The sequence below is a fragment of the Sciurus vulgaris genome (assembly GCF_902686455.1).
Source record: "Sciurus vulgaris genome assembly, chromosome: 12".
NCBI classification, from domain to species: domain Eukaryota; kingdom Metazoa; phylum Chordata; class Mammalia; order Rodentia; family Sciuridae; genus Sciurus; species Sciurus vulgaris.
The window spans coordinates 28,357,848-28,376,268 of NC_136473.1; the positions used below are offsets into that span (position 1 = coordinate 28,357,848).

At 35.1% G+C, this 18,421-nt stretch overlaps 1 protein-coding gene across 1 annotated transcript in view; it reads right to left on the reverse strand.

Moving 5' to 3' along the window:
• Positions 1-5,718: 5,718 nt before the first annotated feature.
• MRC1 (mannose receptor C-type 1) overlaps positions 5,719-18,421 on the reverse strand; it is a 118,839-nt gene continuing 106,136 nt past the window's right edge. Inside the window, exons 25-30 of the mRNA XM_079108167.1 lie at positions 17,307-17,472; positions 16,366-16,515; positions 10,959-11,072; positions 10,293-10,457; positions 9,009-9,050; positions 5,719-6,650 (exon numbers count right to left, since the gene is read on the reverse strand). Coding sequence (XP_078964293.1) covers positions 6,400-6,650; positions 9,009-9,050; positions 10,293-10,457; positions 10,959-11,072; positions 16,366-16,515; positions 17,307-17,472 — 888 coding nt within the window. The 3' untranslated portion in view covers positions 5,719-6,399. The remainder of the gene's footprint in view (positions 6,651-9,008; positions 9,051-10,292; positions 10,458-10,958; positions 11,073-16,365; positions 16,516-17,306; positions 17,473-18,421) is intronic.

An 18,421-nucleotide genomic window follows, 5' to 3' on the forward strand; every position in this document is an offset into this window, starting at 1 on the left:
AGGCAGAAAGGCAATAGAACTGAAAATCTCCTGTCGCCTCTTATTGAACCTTAAATACATTCACAAATAAATCCTCTTTGCCTAATCACTTCTTAAAGGCCCAACTGTCAGTACTATTTCAGTGACTTTCAACACCTGCATTTTGTAGGGGACACAGTCAAATCATAGACCTTGGTTATCCAATAGAAGAATCACCCAAGTTTCTGTTTGCTTACTCTACTGTGTTGCCTGAATCCCACTTCCAGGTTCTGATCTAACTGCCTGGGGGAAAGCCCAGGTAATTACAATGTGCATAAGAACACTCACGGTTAACAAAATTGTTTTTCCGTAATATGTCAGCAGAGAATAAATTCTCACTCATATAGGTGCTTTATGTTCTTATTAATACAAATGTTTCCAAATTAAGATAGAATTTTCTACCTCCTATTTTGTTACGAAGAAAATTGTTCTATGCATCCCATAGTTATAGGATCTAAATTTCTGGGGTGTATCTGAGTCTAATTCATCATTTATCTACTAGGGTAAAATCATGGCCTGAGATTTGAATATCTGAGTTTAAAGGAGTATTATTCTTGGCACCTTTTAAATGAGACCAGATAGCACATCATGCAAGTTTGATTATGTAGAGACACATGGAGTCTCTTTGGTGGGGTTACATGGGTAGAGCCGAATACCACATCAGGGTGCTCTGAATGCAGATTAGCTAGAGGGAGGACCTCACAGAAAAATGACTCCTGTTAATATTTGAGTGTGAACCCCACGCTCTAGTTCCCGACCACCTCTTGGTCCTCCCATTTTATGCCCAGCTATTTCTCAGTCCAGTGACTTTGCTCAAGTTTGTCCTCTATCTAGCGTCCATCTCTGCCTTTCTTTTTCCTCCAAGATACTTTCTACTCATCTTCAGCGTTCTGCTCAGGTGTCCCCTGAGTGGCACCTCTCTCAAGACTGTTCCTGACATTCAGAGTCACTCTGTACTAAAGCTAAAGAAGATTACTTTTCAGGGCCACTCACTTGCAATGGGTCCCTTCCAAGACCCTAGCTGTCTTTTCACGGGGTCATATTTTTGAAATAAAATTTGTATATTTTAACCGCAGTTGACTTAGACTTTTCATTTTAACTACAGCTCCATCACAATCCTCTTGTGTTGCACGGTGTCAAGTTGGTCATGAGCATTCTGGAGAATCAGGGTAAACACACATTGAGTTTAGAGTACATTTGGTTTGGGTTTTAATGGAATAATATTTTGATATGGCTGTTGATATAGGAATGGTGTATCAGTCAGGATTCAACCAAGAATACAAATCCAGTTGGAAATATTAAGAGACTGATGATCACGTATAGTGATGTATGCATGTACACATACAGATACATATTACAAGGAATTGGCTTATATGATGTGTCAGACTGGCTATGTTAGCTTCTTGTTACTGTGATCAAAATGCCTGACAAGAACAACTTAGAGGAGAAAAAGGTTATTTTGGGCTCACAGTTTCAGAGGTCCCAGTCCATGGTTGACCAGTTTCATGGCAGAAACATCATGGCAAAAGGGCATGGCAGGAGGAAACCTGCTCAGCATATGGAAACTATGAAGCAGAGAGAAAGAAGACAGAGACAGAAAGAAGACAGGCGCAAGACAGAGTTCCAAAAATTATACCCCCAGTGACCCAGTTCCTCTAGCCATGCCCCATCTACCTATAGTTACTACCGAGTAGTCCATTCAAATTAGTAATCCACCAGTGGATTCATTAATGGATGAAGTTACAGCTCTCATAATACAATCTTTTTCAGCTCTGAACATTGCTGCATTGCCTAAGACATGAGCTGTTGGGGAAACATTCCAGATCCAAACTGTGACACTGGCTAAGCAAGTCTGAAGTCTGTAAGATAGGCCATCAGAAAGGGAAGATGAGGCAGGCAGAGCTTCATGGGCCAAAGTTAGACTCCACAGGCAGGAGTGCTCCTTCTCTTGCTTCTCCCAAAGAAGAGCCAAAGCCCAATTTTAAGGCAATTCAACTGATTATGGCAGACCAATGCAGGAGAGTTTCTCTTTCAACTGACTAATGCAGGCGCACTCAGGGTAACCTTCTGAATGGAAAGTCAATGGATTAGGGACTTTACCTCTGCAACATCTCTTCACTGAAAACTTAGGTTTATGTTTGAGTAACAGTACCAGAGCTCAGCCTAGTGAACAGGACGCATTAAAATGCCACCTCCCAAATAGCTTCTGGTAATATACCTGTCATCCAGAGTGCAAAACTATCCAACCTGACAGGAAGATTGAGGATCAGATTTTACAAAGTATTAGTGTATCCTGATGTACCCAAAGCAAATAGGAATTAGAGGAGAAACAAGGTTAGAAATACTTGAAACCCAATCTAGTCCATACAAACTTTTTCTATCACCAGAGTCTAAAAAAATGTAGTTGAAATTTCAATTATAATCAATGCCTACTTAAAGTGGAAGGTGTAAATAATAGCGTAGACAATTGTACACCCATTATAAGTGCTTTTATAATTTCAATTTTTCTTTTTTCTATTTTGATGAAGTTTTGTTACTAGAGTTCTGGCAAATATACAATTTTTAACTGTAACTTGGAATGTTCCAATTAAAAATTGAGAAATTCTTCAATAGATTCTGGCAGACTGAAGATTTAGATGTATGAAAAGTATACATCTAAATCATACTGATCATTTTTTAAGTTAATTAAAGAATTAGGAGAAAATACAAGCAAGGTTAATGGGAATATGAAACAAAGCAAAAAAGCAAATAGTCGTGAAACCAATGGAGATTATTCTGAGATCCAGAAAGAAATTTTTACAAGAGAATTTTTTTATCATTCCCAAAATAGTAATTTATAATGAATAGATAAATTAATGAAGAGATTATTAGATTATATGATAATTTAGTTAATGAAAATAAGTAAATCCTATGAATAATAGTGGAAAAAAGAATTAACTTTTAAGCTTAATTTGACACAGAATTCAGCTTCACAAAAAACTCATAATATGTTGCTATGGTTTGGATATGGTATATCCCTCAAAGATTCATGAACTAGAATCTTGTTCTCTAATGTAATGGTATTGAAAAATGTTAAGACCATTTAAAGGTGGGCCTAAAGGGAGGCAGTTAGGTAAGGGAGGCACCACCTTTCTGAATGAATTTGTATTTCTGGAAAGACTGGGTATGTTAGATTTTCTTCACTGCAACCAAAATACCTGACAAGAACAACTAGCAGAAGAAAAGTTTATTTGGCTCATGATTTCAAAAGTTCAGTCCATGGTCATCCAAATCATTGTTCGGAGTCTCAGGTGAGGCAGAACATCATGGTATAAGGGTGTGGTGGAAGAAAGCTGCTCAGCATGTGGCACCCAGGATACAGAGGAGGAAAAGGCCATGGACAGACATAGTCCAGGCTATGCTCCAGTGACTTATTTCCTCTAATCATGCCTCACTTGCATTACCACCCCGTCATTCATTTAAATTATAATCCATCAAATGGACTGATCCACCAATGTGGTTACATTTCGCATAATCTAATCATTTCACTCCTGAACATTCCTGCATTACCTAATACATAAGCTTTACAGGGGACATTAAAGATCCAAACCATAACATTCTGCTCCTGGCTCCCCAAAGCTCCGTCTCACAATACAAAATGTACTTATTCATCCTCCAAGAGTTCCCCTAGTCTTAGCAGTTTAAGCACTGCTCAACTGTCCAAGTCTAAAGTCTTCTTCAAGACTCAAGGTAGACTCTTGACTATAAGCTTCTGTAAAAATCAAAAGCAAGTTACATACATCCAATGTCTAATGGCACAGAGTAAACATTTCATTCCAAAAGGGAGGAATAAGACCACAGAAAGGAAGGCATCACAGTAAGACTGACACCTAGCCTGGCAAATACTGGGTCCTGTAATTCTGGCCCACAAAACTTGGCTTTGCCCTGCTCGCAACCAGGTCTGTATTTCTCACTCTCCATTTATACCTTTGGCATGTTCTACTAACATATCTGCTATATTGTTACAAAATGATCTGCTTGTATCTGAAGCACCACTAGACTGCTCTTCTTATGCTTCTTACCTATATTTGAATCTACAGAGGCTAGCTCAATGCCTGTCAATATATATCAGACACTCAAGAAATATTTGATGAAATAATGGATAAAAATGTAAACAGACACATGAGTGAATACTAAAAAATGGATGAGTCGAGGATCTCCCAGCCTCTATGGACACCACCTTTATTTTTAGGGTTCAAGTAACCGACTTTTCACATTGAGTTCAACCAGGAAAAAATATTCAAAAAATTCTTCCAGCAACTGAATTTTGATGAAAACCTGATATGAGTGCAAAAGATAGTGAGGAGATCAACGGCACGTAAATATCCAATACCCAGAGAGAACTTCCAGTTAACAACAACAAAACAAACACACAAAACACTAAAATGACCAAAAGTAAATAAATGAAACAACACAAAGACTGGTCTTCCCCACCCAGCACCTTCTCCCAAAACATGTTGCTGATATTTCAGTACTATGTTTGGATATGCATGACTTATCTATTTGATTATGTGTCAGAATGGATAATGTGAGAGTGTGAAATACAATACTCAGCAACCCTGTCAAACAGTTTCTGCAAATGATAAGATATATATACTGCTTGGAGTCCAAAGTGTTTTCTGTGAACTACAATGAAAAGACTTGCACAAAGAATTTGTAAACCAGGCTCACTTGTATATATCTCCCATTCCATATTTCTAATTTTCTCACATATTTTGAGGGCAAAACACACACACATACACACACACACACACACACACACACACACAGATTCCCTTAGTACAATTCACCACATACTGCTTGACTCTATAGCCATTATTTCCACTGGAATTTCTTCAAAGAGAACATGCTTTGTTTTTACCAAGAAAATGAAAAGCAAGTTGTTTTCTAATATTTGTGTTATAAATGGAAGTTGTTTGAGCCCAAGCTTCTTTTCCACACTTGATCACTTCTCCTCACTTCCTTTTGTTCTCTGTCACCTATAAGTTGGGGTATTAGAAACTCATCATGTTCCCCTACTTAATTGGCTACTTCTTAATCTTTTTCAAATTATGAACTTTCTTGAAAATATAGTACCCATCCCCAGATAAAAAAGGAAAAAAATGTGAATAAACATGCTTGCATCCCCACCCCATTGCCTCCTCAATGCCATTTAAGGAGTCCCATCCTGTCCGTTGGCCCTGGGTAAAGAACTCCTCCCCATGGATAAAACCTTAAGAAAATAAAAGGATGAGTGGGTGGGAGCGTGCTGGGTGTGACCGTGAAAGCTGATATATTTCACAATGTACATAAAGCTTTATTTATGACAAAACTCTTAAGCAAAAAGGAGAGAAATGATTATTTTTATATTTTAATTATTCAATTAAATTTATTAATATAATAAAATAATTTAATCATTTTAGTATTTAATTTTTTTAGCATTGTTGGATTCTGAGGTGAATCAATGTTCAAGGGAATATCTGAAAAAATGTGCAAGTAAGTATGATGAAAAACTCATATTCCACTGTGTTTTAGCAACATGCCTTTTCCAAACAGATGAAGAGTTCAACTTAAAGAATTTCTCTGCTGATAACTTCATTTATTTTAAAAGTAAAATTTAAAGTAAATAAGTCTCATTTTAGAAGCAAATTTACACTTAACAAGAGCACCAACATGCAAATCTATTAAAAATAGACCTTGTCTTTAATGTTTATTTCACATAATCCAAGTACATCCAGTTAAGCAAATTTACATTTTTCACATCTTTGCCCTCCTGATATACATATAACAGTACAAAGAATAATCTGTAAAACCTGGCTTAACGAAACAAGAGTTTCAACCACTTTATTCTGCATGTGGACAAATACATTTCTAAATTATTGGAGTGAAATCAAGAATGGTGAAAGTGAAAACCCACTAAATTTTTATTCCACCTGAGGTTATTTGTACTGTTTTTAAAATTGTCTTCTAGTTGTTGGATTACAATTTAGTGGGTGCATATTTTGGGGAGCTTCTTGAAATATTTCAAGAGGCTTAGTTAGTTATTTCTAGAGCTCTGGTAATCTGCATGAAGTTGATACTAGTTACCCGGTGATGATGTGTAAAGGTGGCATTGTAGTGCTATGTATTCACCTAAGATATTTCAAACAGTGCTAATTGACATTACTAACCTTCTTTGGTGAAAAAAATTAGCAATTACTTCTTCAATTAGGCAAAGAAAAAGGACAGACTATTATAATACAGTCCTAATTTTTAAAAGGAACAATCACATTGAATCAAAGGATTTAAAACTTTAGTTACAATTTTCTGAAATTCAAATACAACAAAATCACATTATGAAAAAAAAAAAATCACATTATGACACTAGATGACCACGTGTTCATTCTGCTCAATGTTGCTCATGAGATCTTTCGTATCACTAGTTCCTGGGCTTGATCGACTGTTAAAATAGAGAGTGTTTTCAAAGGTGCCCTCTTGAGGTAGGTGCACACGTCTTTTCTTATACAAGAAATAGGCAGCAATGCCAGCACCCACTAGAATCAGGAGGATGACAAAGACCACAGCTCCTGCCATGTTGGAAGACGGTCTGGAAGGTTCCATCTTCCTTGAGTCAGCTATAAATGAAATCATTAGGAAACAAGTGGAGAGAGAGAGAGAGGGTTATGCTATGGAACACAATACAACTTTCCTTGTTGAAAAACTAAAATACATGAATATTCTTTCAAGTGATATTTATCAAGCAGAAATGCAAGGCATAAAAACAAAATCAATAAGACATAGAGGATGATTTAGAATGTTAAGACTATGATTCAGTTGCAGGAATGCTATATGTCATAGCACTGAGCTAACTAATCAATACTAGACAAAGGCGCCAAAAATATGCAATGGAGAAAAGATAGCCTCTTCAACAAATGGTGCTGGGAGAATTGGAAATCCATATGCAACAGAATGAAACTAAACCCATATCTTTCACCCTGCACAAAACTCAACTCAAAATGGATTAAGGACCTTGGAATCAGACCAGAGACTCTGCAGATTATAGAAGAAAAAGTAGGTCCCGATCTTCAACATGTCGGCCTAGGACCAGACTTCCTCAACAGGACTCCCATAGCACAAGAAATAAAAGCAAGAATCAATAACTGGGATAGATTCAAACTAAAAAGCTTTCTCTCAGCAAAGGAAACTATCAGTAATGTGAAGAAAGAGCCTACAGAGTGGGAGATATCTTTGCCAATCATACTTCAGATAGAGCACTAATCTCCAGAATCTATAAAGAACTCAAAAAACTCTACTCCAAGAATTCAAATAATCCAGTTGACAAATGGGCTAAGGAAATGAACAGACACTTCACAGAAGAAGATGTACAAGCAATCAATAAACATATGAAAAAATGTTCAACATCTCTAGTAATAAGAGAAATGCAAATCAAAACCACCCTAAGATTCCATCTCACCCCAATTAGAATGGCGATTATCAAAAATACAAGCAACAGGTGTTGGCGAGGATGTGGGGAGAAAGGTACACTCATACATTGCTGGTGGGGCTGCAAATTAGTGCAGCCACTCTGGAAAGCAGTGTGGAGATTCCTTAGAAAACTTGGAATGGACCCTCCATTTGACCCAGCTATCCCACTCCTTGGCCTATACCCAAAGGACTTAAAATCAGCATACTACAGAGATACAGCCACATCAATGTTCATAGCTGCTCAATTCACAATAGCCAGACTGTGGAACCAACCTAGATGCCCTTCAATTGATGAGTGGATAAAGAAACTGTGGTATATATATACAATGGAATATTACTCAGCCATAAAGAATGACAAAATTATGGCATTTGCAGGCAAATGGATGAAATTGGAGAATATCATGCTAAGTGAGATAAGCCAATCTCAAAAAGCCAAAGGACGAATGATATCGCTAATAAGTGGAGGATGACACATAAAGGGGGGGAGGGAAGGGTTAATGTTAGGGTTAGAGTTAGGGTTAGGGAGGGGGGCAAGTATGGAGGCAGAAAGTACTGTATAGAGGGTAAAGAGGGGTGGGAGGGGTGGGGGGAAGGGAAAAAATAACAGAATGAATCAAACAACATTACTCTATGTAAATTTATGAATACACAAATGGTATGCCTTTACGCCATGTACAAACAGAGAAGCAACATGTATCCCATTTGTTTACAATAAAAAAAAAAAGAAAAAAAAATTATACTCACATACGCATTTTGTTTCAAAGTAATTCAAGACAAACACATTATAAGAAGGTAAATAAAAATTATAACAATAATAATTGTTATTTAAAATAAATGAAAAATTTAGGGAAAAACTAAGAATGATGGAAATTTAAATTCATGAATATAATTAGTACACAAATAGCATTCATGAGGATAATAAGGGCACTCTAGGCAAGCCATAAATTTCACCTTGAGCTTCTTTCAGCAGTCAACAAAATGAGTAAAATAGGATTAATTACCTAATTCAAGTTGTCCATAAAAGTTAAAACAAAAAACTTTGCAATAAAAAGAAAAGATTATCCGGGTGTGGTACTGTACATCTGCAATCCCACCCAGTCTTAACAAGACTCTGTCTTGAAATAAAAAAAATACATATATTTAAAAGGCCTGGGGACATAGTACCTGTCTGGCATATCCATGCCCTGGGTTTGATCCTCAGTACCACCACCAAACACACACACACAAACCCTACTAGGGTTGAGAGAAATTTCAAGTTTCCTCCAGGGGTTCTCATAAATTCTTTGTAATAGAGCCAACAATGTATTAAATAACTTTGTAACATAAAAATACCAACCTGACTCCGAGTCCTATTTTACTAAAATATCAATCAAGGTAGATTGATGACATGAGAAAGGCTAGTTAACTAAAACAATTTTACTAAAATGCAAGAGGAGTAGGAAATAATTATTATGACTTTTAAATGAAATTATCATATTACTAATACTGAAATTTCATAATGGTCTTACCTTTTGTTGTCATTAATGTATGAGTAGGTTCAGCATCAACAACTGTAAAAAAAATTTAAAAATATTTATAAAAGTCCAAAGTAACTGCACATAGATAGCAAATTTTATTTGGCTCAGTAATATATGGAATCCCGCATATTTGGTGATATGGTGTGACATGGATGGATGGATGGATGGATGGATGGATGGATGGATGGATGGAAGAATAGGATCAACAGAGAGATAGAAATACAAAAAATCTCCATCTCCATATATCTATTCTTCTGTCTATCCAAGCTATAGTAGCATCCTACAGATATACAGTGATCGTGGACACATTGGAAGATCTGAAAATGTGATCCTCTAACTTGTACTTGAGCACTGATATTTTATAAAAATCTACCAAATCTACCCATAAATAAAATATTCTAGGCTAGGAGTATTGAAATTCAGCCCACTGAAGCCTAACACATCACACATTTGAATGAAAAGTAAAATAAGGCAATTTTGGACTCCAGGGTGTAAACCATTAAACCAACATTCCACCGGAGGGTGTAGAATACTTTGAGTTAAAGAACACCAAATCTCTGAACAATTCTAAAATAACAAAACCAACCACCCAAGGCCCTGGGTTCATCCCCAGCACTGGAAAAAAAAAAAAAAAAAAAAAAAAAAAAAAAAAAAAAAAAAAACCAAGGCAACAGAAGTAATTTATCTAATTTGTGTATTGAAACCTCTATGGAATTAATCATTTTCTCTCTCAGAAGGATATTAAGCTGGTTGGAATGGCATCAAAATATTACTGAAGTCCATACAGTGACACATGGTGAACCATTAACACTCTTAATTTCTCAATCCCTTTCTTTTCATGGTCTTCCACTCCATCTCAGATCGAAACTGAGTTATCTTATATGACTTATTCCATGATCAGTTCTGATTCCTCTCCAGAGTCCTGACCTCTTCTGTTTTGAACTGGTGACTACTTTACCCCTTTCCTCTTGTGTAGTAAGGCTTTGTAAATGGGCTGTCTAAATCGCTTGCAATTTTGCAAATCCATAGGCATGAATATCCCATTATGAACATATTGAGAAACCAAAATCACTATGTCAGCTAGCAGACAGAGCACTGTTCTCTCACTCACAGCTGGGCAGCAAATGATCACCATGGCAGAATGAATTTTTCACTATTAATGGAAGAAAGCTTGCAGTGGACCTGTAATCAATTAGAATCCCACACCTAGCATCTTACTATATGAAGGAAACTGGCCTGTGAACATATTTGCCACATGATAAACTTCTTACTTACTTTTTGGTCTTTTACAAATATATCCTTTGTAGGAAGAACAGTGAATATTATTCCAAAACCCAGAAGATGCGTCTAAAGCTACACAATCATTTCGTTCACCAGAGGGATCTCCTGTATTCCAGTTGACAAAGGAGACTGGATTGTTGTTTATCCAGAGCCAAATTCCTGATCATCAAATAAAACCAATAAAAACAGAAGCTAAAAATAACTCATCTCAAAACAAGTTCAGGTTGCTGTGCAAAATTTCTAAGCATATTATTTTATACTAGAATCAATAACTGTTTACAACTAAACAGGAGAGACTATGATTATTATAGTGAAATAAACCAAGGAGAATATGTTTATTATGTAACTTGAGTTGAAAACATTTTTCTAATTAGTACAACTATTTATAGCTATCCTTCCCGAGTTTTTTTATTTGGGAAAAAAAATGTTCTTTAAACCTTCTTAAACTTAGCTAGAGAATATATTTTTTAATTAGCAATTGTGAAATAGTATAGTAGATAAGAACTTTGGGGGTTTTATCTCAAATAAATATGAGTTTGAATTTTCAAACTCATCACAAAGTAATCATTATTTAAGGCAAGACTTTCTGAAACTGAAACTTTGTTGTATATAAAAAATTTTAAACTATTTGCAGTTAAGCAACAGTTCTGCAAAAGTTACCTTCAACATTTCTGAACAATCCTATCCAAAAATTGGTTTTACTTTTAAGAGGTTCAACACGATAGGATAGAAAACTGGATTCGGCAGCATTTTCAATGGAAACCAGAGTGGAACCTGAAAAGTATAAAAGTGTGGGTGTAACTTTAAGTAGCTGAAAATATTTTTATAGACAGTATTGATGACAAGGGCAATAAAAATCAGCCAAGCATCTCCACTAAAGAGGAGCAATTTTAAAGAATGAACATTTGTCTTTTTCAGTTACCATTCTAGGGTAAAAATGTAGCTTTCCAAACCTCATTTGTGTACAAGCATTGGACTAGTACCTGCAAACATGAGGAAGACATAGAATAAGTCAATGAAGTTATGGTTCAGGGACCAGTTACGAATTCAGAATATGTTCAAAGGAATGTAATAAGAGAAAAAAATCAGTGCACTGTGCTTCAGACGCATCAAATATTCATTTTGGGTGAAGCAGCTAAAAGGGAGGATGGAAAAAATAGAATTTAAGTAGATTGGAGTGCAGCATTTTATGTACAAGGGAACAAAAATAATTCCAGGAAGAAATAATAAAAGGAAAGACAAAGAAAGGAAGTGTAGAACTTCTTTAGGATCAGAGAGGGCTCAATAGTCAAGTGTAACACTGATCTGGTCAATGGGGAAATTTAAAAAAAAAAGATATGGATTAGGACTCTCTGCAGATGGCAGAAGATTGGTATTTAGAGCAATGCGATAATAAAGAACAATTTTTTGAGGCAGCAGAATGATGCAATGTACTATAGGAATATTATTCCAGCTTCATTCATGAATGTCTTCCATAGGACCATTCAAAGTCAGAAGAGAGAGAAAAGTGGAACTCAGATGAGCATGAAATTAATAATTCATGATGAACTATCAGCATTAGATTTTATAATAATAATCTATAGATTTATAATAATAACTAGTATATTCCAAGCATTTAATGACATTTTGTTTTGGACTTTAGAAGCATTATCTCATTAAATTTTCACAAGGCTTTATTAAGTAGGTACGATTAATACCCCATTTTGTAGATAAGGAAAATAAAGCACAGAAGATAAGTAATTTGCTAAGAACCTAACACTAGCAGGGTAAAGACTCGTGGTACGACCCAGAATCCTGAATAAATCTTACACCTATATCCCATTCTACTGGATCCTGAGTTGTTCTCTTGGTGATTGGTTGGTCGTGTGTGTGTGTGTGTGTGTGTGTGACATTTTGATGAATGAAAATCATTCATCTTATTGGCCAGAGAATACAATCACCCGCAAATGAAAACAAAGTTCCTATATATTCATTACAAATTTTTAAAAATATTTAACAACATGAAAGAAAACCTTTTTTTTTTTTTTTTTAATTTAAAAACCCCAAAGCAGTCTTCAAGTGACAGTAAAAGAAAAGACAGAGTAAGGGTCTCCAAAAATCATTTCCTTTACAAAAACACTGAGAACAACAACAAATTTGTCAAAAGCAACTTTTGTCAAAAGCAACTTTTTCAGAATGCTGAAAATTAGACAGAGGCTTGCATTTTATGTAAGAAAAATGATTAGATCTTGGTAATAACAGTAAGAGTTGGGGTGTTTTCACTTGTCCTAATACCATTGTCATTAAGGTCTATAGTACCCTTAAAAACCAACAACCCAAAACCACAGTAAAAGTCAACAGCTTAGAAGGCACTGAAAGGATGAGTATGGTGTTGGAGCTCTTTCCCAGCTGTTCTCAAATGCAAAATGTTCGTTATTTAAAATATTATTAATAACATCAATATTATTGATATTATTAATATAAATATAATCAAATATTATTAATTGTTGTTAATAATAATCAAGATTAATTGTTATTCTTCTTGATAAACAATATTATTATTATTAATAAAGAATGTACATTATTTAACCTGCCTGATAATTTCCTAGAAAAACCCACTTGAAAAGTGTATCCTCATTTGATCTTATTCAGAGATCACTCATTGCAAACAGTTTTTCCTGGGAACATTGATTTAAAAAAAATTATCAGTGGCAATTACTGAAGACATTGATAAGAGTAGGGGCAAACAATAAGCTAACAAAAAATTAATAGCAAGAGATAGGGAATGAAATGTCTACAGGGGACTTTAAAAGTTTTGACACATTTTTAGGGAACTAGAAGTTCATAGACGTGCATTGGGGATGTAATGCCCAGGGTGGTGTGCATGACTAAAAAAGGAAAAGGTCTTAAGTTCTTACTTCTATCTAATCTTGAGGCTCTACAAAAGCAGGAGGTAAAGGTTAATGCATAGTATTAAACTGCATGAACGGATGTTGAAAGCACATCCCAACACACAGACAGATCCCCTTAGCAAAACCTGGGAGACATAATTAGTTCTAGGCACTTTAAAACATCTGTGTGTGCATATCTAGGAGACCCACATCTGTGCATGCCAAAAGACTGAGCATCATGAAACCAGCAAGAAGGACATTACAACGCATACAGAGATTTTTTTATTTTCAGTAGAGGGTACTGAACCTAGGACCTCACACATGATAGAAAAGTGCTCTACCATGCCCCTAGCCCACCAGATATCTTCACACTAATTTCTCATCAGAAACCACAGAGGCTAGAAAGCTGTCAGAGGAAATATTCAAAAGTCTAAAAGAAAATGTGTGTTGATGAGGAATTTTCTATCCAGCAAAACTATCTTTCAAAAATCTCAGTGACTCAGGAGGCTGAGGCAGAAGGATCAAAAGTTCAAGGCCAGCCTCAGCAACTTAGTAAGATTCTGTCTCAAAATAAAAAATAAAAGGAGGCTGGGGATGTAACTCAATAGTAGAGTGCCCTGGGTTCCATTTTTAATCCACAGTACTGAAAAATAAAAGAAGGAAATATTAAAACATTCCTAGATTTTTTTAAAATGAAGAACCAGGCATGGTGGCCTATGGTAGGCCTATGGTAATCCCAGTGACTCCAGAGCCTGAGGGAAGAGGTCCACAAGTTCAAGGCCATCTTCAGCAACTTGGCAAGGCTCTCAACAACTTAGTGAGACCCTAACTCAATATAAAAAATTTAAATGACTGGAAATATAACTCAGCGGTAAAGCACTCCTGCGTTCAACACCTAATACCAATAAATAAATAAAAAGAGAAATTTTCATTATAAGAGACACTAAAAAGGATTCTTCCAAATGGAGAACATCATGCTAAGTGAAATAAATCAGACTCAGGAAAGCAAGGGGCAAATGTTTTCTCTCATGTGGAAGTTAGAGCAAAATAAGGGAAAGAGGAAGGATTGAATTTAGATATAAAGATATAGGGAAGACCAGTGGAGTATAAGGTAGAGAGCAAGAGGGACAGAGGAAGGACAGGAAAGGGGAGGAAATATGGAATGAATTTAACAAAATCATGTTATATGCATATATAAATGTACCAAAGGGAATTTCATCTTTATGTGTATGTAGAAAGCACCGGTCAAAAATAAATACAGGAATGAAAGGAAGATCAGTAGAATAGAGGAAGGAGAAAAGGGGGAGGGAGGAGGGGAGGGAAAGGCAGAGGAATGGGGATTGGAAACAGATTCCTTGCATGTATGATTTTGTCAAAATGAATTCCATGACTGCATAACCATAATGCTATAAAAAAAAAAAAAGGATCCTTTGGTCTGAAATATGAGAGCATTGTGAAATTCAAATCCACATGAAGAAATAAAGAGCGCTAGGAAAGGTAACTACATGGGTACGTGTAAAAGATGGTACAAATGTATGGTTGTTTACAACTACTTTGTATTGTGTCTGATTTAAATATCACTACATACAGCAATAATTGTCAATCTTTGTTGAAGGGTAGGGTACTTTGTTGAAGGGTACAAAGTATACAGGTGCTTTTGTGTGACAATATCAGCACAAAGCAGGGCAGAGGGATTGGAGATTTGTAAGAGCAAAGGTTTTGTATACAACTAAAATTAAATTTATGTGAATCTGAACTAGATTGTTGCAAATTAAGATGTTAATTGCCATTCCCATGGCAACTACTAAGAAAATAACTAAAAAATATACAGATGCTCCCTGATACAATGAAATTATGATTTTATAGACTATTGTAATGTGAAAAAAATTTAAATTGAACCATAAGAAGTTAGATGGCTAACTTGAACCATCTACATAATAAAATGGAAAACTAAAAATTATCTATTTAACACAAAAAGGCAGAAATGGAGAAATAGGAAAACCAAAATGCTTAAGACATAATACAGAAAAAAATGTCAAAATAGCAGATCAAATCCTACTTTATCAGTAACTACACTGAATTTAAATAGAGTAAACACTATTGGAAAAAATGGAAACTGGCAGAACACTAATGTTAATTGATTAGAAAGAGCCTACTAAATAAATATATCTAAAAAGGAGATACACTGGAGATACAACACAAAGAGTTTACATAGATAAGAATAGATTATGCAAACAATAACTTAAAAAGAACTGGAGTGTGTATACTAATACTAGACATTCAGAAAAAAGTATTAGTAGAGATAGTGAAGATAAATTTTCATCAAGAAAAGATGATAATTGTAGACCTTTTACCTTTCGATGGAGCCAGCCTCAAAACAGATGAACCAAAAATTGATAAAGTAGATTTCATCTATTCAGAATTTAAAATTAGAGGTCAAGGTTGACTTTTGAATAAACCCAAAGACAATGATAATATAGCCCTTACATCTGTTAGATGAAGAACCCCAAGTTAGGGAAATAAAAATGTAGCAAAAGTAATTCAGTAAAATATTCAGTGGGATTTAACTAAGTAACTTTTCAATGCGCCTTGAAAATCTTTATTTTTCTTGGACTATTTTTTCCAGAGGGAAAATCATTCACCTATGTCATGTCTATTTGAGTTTTACTTTACTTTTCTTCATTAATATAACAGTCAAATATAAAAAACATGTCTGTTAATGGTAAAGCAAATTGGTTCCTAAGTCAATTAGTGATAAGAGTTTAAGCATATTTTGGAAAACTGAGGATGAAAATCCAAACGATTTAGAACTCTGGGGCAGAAAGATTTGTTTAGCAAATAATCGATTTTTATCTGAATTTCCTAAAATTTCAAAGTTACAAAATTAGAAATTGCATTTAAGGGACATGACGTGGGCCATTCTGTTATTGATAAAAAAAAATTAAAAAATAAATAGGTAGAGCTGAGGATGTAGCTCAGTGGTAGAGCGCTTGCCTCACATATATGAGGAACTGGGTTTGATTATCAGCAACACATATAAATAAATATAATAAAAATCCATTGACAATGAAAAAATATTTTAAAAAATAAATAGGTAATTTTACATTCCTTATATTTTTAATGTATAATGTTAGTAATGTCATTGAACTGTAGGATACACAATTGTAGAATTTTCTTTTAGGAAATGTGGCTCTTACCCATTCGAAGGCACTCTAGAGAAGCTTGACCCCAGTTCCTTGTAAATGAAGACTCAATATAGTAGCAGTGACCATGGAAAGGAATCCATGCAGAGTGCTCTGACTCCGGACATCTGCCAGGCAGTTGTGGAGGTTCAGTGGCAGGTATTTCTATTCATAAAAAGATAATTAAAGCAAAACCTGAAGTTTCTACTGTATATAGAATAATATTTTCACAGCTAAGGAGAATTATTATCATCTCAAATAATAAAAAAGAAAACCTCTAGTGTTCCTCATGTGACTTCATTTTTATTGTTGGCTTGTCACTTATCATTTTAAATATACTTCAACAGAATTCACTATGATATAGTAGCAATCAATGATAATTATAATTAAAGAGTGCAAATTTATAAATACCTATAATAATGTTAAAAGTTTAGAAGAGGATATTTATAAAGGAATTCCCTTTTCAAGTCACTCTTTCTTTTTCTGGAACCCTAACTACTACAAATTCTTCTTAACTATAATAATAGTCCTTGTAATATAATTTATACTGTAGTTAGAATTCCAGGGCTGTGTCCATATTATCATTGGTTCTGATGAATCTGCATGCATTCTGATATAATTCTATTGAGAAGGCTGTGTTTTTGACATCAAAAGAAACAATTTCTTAGGGAATTTGTCATTGTAAATTCAGAGGACAACTTCAATAGCAGACATTCAGAGATTTATAAAGAGCAAATAAACTCTAGAAATGAAGAAAATTTCCTCTCCCCATTATTTTGACCTATATATATAGGTTGACAGCCAAGTTGATCTTTGGTTAGGTGAAGGAAGATGTTTTAGTTTATTCTTAGCTACACATGGTACACTATTCATTACATCAACAGTGATGTGTAGTAGCTTATTCAGAAAATTCCAAATTTTCCAAACTGTTTTTGTATATTTGTATATCCAATTACCATCTGATCTTTTGCAGAGAAAGTAAAAACTTTCATTGCAGTATGATGTCTTCCAGTAACCATCAACATCCAGGTAAACACATGCCGATTTCATCTTTGGCTCGTCAGCTGCCCAATTAGTGTACCTCATCCTCCATTTATCAGTCCAAACGTACTCATTGTTGGTCTGTAAGAATAAAAACAACCATGAACGTGGACACCATGCTTCATTTAGAAAATGCCAAAAGAACCAAGTGAAGAAGTGTATTCAAGGCTGTGATTTGACCAAGAATCTTGAATATCTGCCGAGGAGCAGAAGGAAATGGAAAATCAAGTGACTAGTCCAGAGAAAGTGGAAGAAGCAAAACTAAAAGCAAATTATCCTCACCTGGGACAAAAGCCTGGAGGTTCAGATTTTAAGAAAATGATTGCAGAAAGGACAAAAATACTTTGATTCTGGGGATTACAACATGGCAAAAGTAAAGATGAGAACAAGCAACTTCCTACTGCAGCGCCAGATAGGACAGAGGTCTCTGGTGACCACAGGACCTTCCTCAACTGGAAACCATCCCTTGTTGCTAGCAAGCTGGCTGGCTGATTAAAAGAGCGGTTCTGAATGAATTTTCTAATTCCCATTATTCTCTTCATATGTTACTTATCCACTTTTTATTCCTTTCATTCACTAAGTCATTTGAGATTGACCACTTTGTAGGTACCAATGGTGTGTGCTGCTATTGTAAGGGAATATACATGGTTAGAGGTTTTGATTAGTTTTAACAGTGATTGATGAAAAGGACTGTTAGAGCAACATAAGTAATCTACTTGAAAATATTTGTAGACATTACCTAACTCCTAGTGTGTGTTCCAACAAGTAACAAGCAAATTTTACAATTTTAATGTTTTGGCCTTCCTCACTTCATCTTAATTATAGCTTGGTATGTTACTCTTATTTAATGTAGCTTCTGCCTTCATTTCTTCTGTATTTTCCTTTTGGATTTTGTAAAACAGAAGACCACACATTGGAGGAAAGGTCACATAATTCAAACATAAATAGAAGGGACTCCGAGAGATTTGTATAACTGTGCTTGAACTTGAATGACCTTAAACCTGTTTCAGCTTTAACAGTAGAATCTTAC